The 2764-nt window shown below is 60.9% G+C and overlaps 1 protein-coding gene across 1 annotated transcript in view; it reads left to right on the forward strand.

Annotated features, from left to right (window-relative positions):
* LOC103249830 (uncharacterized protein C11orf84) overlaps positions 1-2764 on the forward strand; it is a 13012-nt gene that overhangs the window by 807 nt on the left and 9441 nt on the right. Inside the window, exons 3-6 of the mRNA XM_008048449.2 lie at positions 435-758; positions 841-990; positions 1440-1565; positions 1713-1916. Coding sequence (XP_008046640.2) covers positions 435-758; positions 841-990; positions 1440-1565; positions 1713-1916 — 804 coding nt within the window. The remainder of the gene's footprint in view (positions 1-434; positions 759-840; positions 991-1439; positions 1566-1712; positions 1917-2764) is intronic.

The following is a 2764-nucleotide window of genomic DNA, read 5'->3' on the forward strand; positions in this document are numbered from 1 at the left end:
GTGGCTCAAGCCTGTATGTAATCCCAGCACTTTGGGAGGCTGAGGTGAGAGGATTGCCTGAGCTCAGGGGTTTAAGACCAGCCTGGGCAACTTGGCAAGACCTCATCTCTACAATAAATCAAAAAAGTTAGCTGGACATGGTGGCGCATTCTGTAGTTCCAGCTGCTTGAAAGGCTGAGGCAGAAGGATCGCCTGAGCCCAGCAGGGCAAGGTTGTGGTGGCCGTGAGCGAGCGTGCCACTGCACTCCAGCCTGGGTGACAGTGAGGCTCCAACTCAAAAAGAAAAAAAAAAAGTTACCATTCTTGCCCTGCAGGAACAGGGAGAGCACTGGGGCAGGAGTGCGCCCCTCCCCGCCCCCCGCACCGCCAAGTTTGCTAAGTCATGCTGGCCATGGACACCTGGGCTGACCACACGCTCCCCGCTCCCTCCACAGTGACCCAGCAGGAGAAGACTCCACCGCCTCGACCCAGCCCGCTGGAGGCCAGCGGGGATGGCTGTGAAGAGCCCAAGCAGCTGTCCTGGGAGCAGGAGTTTCTGGTGGGCAGCAGTCCAGGCGGCGGCGGGCGGGCGCTGTGCATGGTGTGTGGGGCCGAGATCCAGGCACCCTCGGCCGACACGGCTCGCAGGCACATCCTGGACCAGCACCCGCACACCTTAGACCTGAGCCCCTCGGAGAAGGGCAACATCCTGGAGGCCTGGAGCGAGGGGGTGGCCCTCCTGCAAGACGCCGGAGCCCAGCCATCCCCACCCAGCTCAGGTAGTCGGGCCTGGGGTGCGGGCGGAGGGGGACTGGCACCCGCCGGGACGCCTGGAGCTCACTGGGCTTCTGCCCACTTCAGACTCAGGCCGGGATGTCGAGCTGGACCCGGATTCCAACCCGGGCACCGCCAAGGTGCCGGCGGAGATCGTCGTCCTCCTTGACCCTGAGGACAACCCGTCCCTCCCTAAGAGGATCCGGCCCAGGGGACTCCGCCCCCTCGAGCTTCCCGGTCAGTCCTCCACAGGGAAGCCGGGAGGCTGGGGGGGTCAGATATGGGGCTGGGGCCAGGGTGAAGCCCAGGCCCCGTGTGCTGGGCGGTGTCTTCGAGACCCCTGGGGTGGCAGGGTTCAGGCATGGCCTCTTAAAAAAGGTGTAAGGTTGGCCGAGCATGGTGGCTTACTCTTGTAATCCCAGCACTTTGGGAGACTGAGACAGGAAGATTGCTTGAGCCCAGGAGTTCAAGACCAGCCTGAGCAACGTAGCGAGACCCTGTCTCTGTAAAAAGTCAGTCGGACGTAGTGGCATGTCTCTAGTCCCAGCTACTTAGAAGGCCGAGATGGAAGGATCGCCTGAACCCTGGAGGTCGAGGCTGTAGTGAGCTGTGATCATGCCACTGCCCTCCAGCCTGGGCAACAGAGTGAGACCCCAACAAAGGTCTAAGGGCTTTTCTTTCTGCAGCCACCCCTGCCACAGAGCCAGGAACTAAGAAGCCTCGTGGTCAGAGATGGAAGGAGTCCCCTGAGGAAGAACCAGTCAGAAAGAAAAAAGGCAGATCTGCGACCAAACACCCTGACCCCGACCCAGGTGAAGGGCGGCCTGGGGAGGGGGCGTGTGGGCTCTGGCGGCAGCTCGGTCGGGAGACCCAAGTCAGCGAGGAGGGTGGGCCCAGTTGAGGGCACCAGTCTCCCTGAGGCCGCCGCCCCTCACAGGTCCACCCTCCTTCCCCCGCAGACCCCCCGCCGCCGCCCAGCTCTCCCACAGAGGCTTTCGCCGCACCCGCTGAGGTCCGGCACTTTACCGACGGCAGCTTTCCTCCGGGCTTCGTCCTGCAGCTTTTCTCTCACACGCAGCCCAGGGCCCCAGACGGCAAGGGCCCGCCTGAAGAAGGGGAGGCAGCGGACGGAGGCCTTTCCGGGGCAGGGAGCCCCTCCCCAGGTGAGTGCCCTCGAGAGCAATGGCAGGTTGTACCCCCAGGGCTGGCCTCCAAGAGGGATGTGAACCATGAGGACGCCTGGCCAGAAAGCTGAGCTTTCCTTAGGCCATGCCTGGCCTTGGTCGTTGGGTTGGGGCCGGCCACTGATCCCCAAAAGCCTTTCCCCACATGAAGCAGCCTGCAAGGTGCCCACCAGCCCCTGGGGGCGCAGGTGCCCAGCTGGGACTGCTGACAGTTCGGTGAGGTGTTGAGAGGATAACCAGGCAACGAACAGAGGACAGACTTTCCAAGGGGACACCAGCCCTGTGAATTGCCTGATAATAGCAGTAAATACTTGTTTATATTGCATCCTATTGGTTTTAAGAAACTTTTAGGCCCGGTGCGGTATCTCACAGTGAAGGGCCTATACTCCTAGTCCCAGCTACTCAGGGGGCTGAGATGGAAGGATCGCTTGAGCCCAGGAGTTCGAGGCTACTGTGACATGTGATCATCATGCCACTACACTTCAGCCTGGGCAACATAGCAAGACACAATCTCTAACAAAAACAAAAAACCGACTGGGCACGGCGGCTCAGCCTGTCATCCCAGCACTTCGGGAGGCCAAGGCAAGTGATGGCCTGAGCCTGCAGGTTCGACACCAGCCCGGGCAACTTGGTGAGACCTCGTCTCTACAATAAATTTTTTTTTTTTTTTTTTTTTTTTTTTTGATTGGAGTCTCACTCCGTCACCCCGACTGGAGCGCAGTGGCACGCTCCCGGCCACCGCAGCCTTGACCTTATGGGCTCTGGCCATCCTTCCGCCTCAGCCTTCCAGGTAGCTGGAACTACAGGCACACGCTACCACGCCCGGC

The sequence above is a fragment of the Carlito syrichta genome, unplaced genomic scaffold (assembly GCF_000164805.1).
Source record: "Carlito syrichta isolate Samal-C Ts95f unplaced genomic scaffold, Tarsius_syrichta-2.0.1 Scaffold123546, whole genome shotgun sequence".
Classification (NCBI taxonomy): domain Eukaryota; kingdom Metazoa; phylum Chordata; class Mammalia; order Primates; family Tarsiidae; genus Carlito; species Carlito syrichta.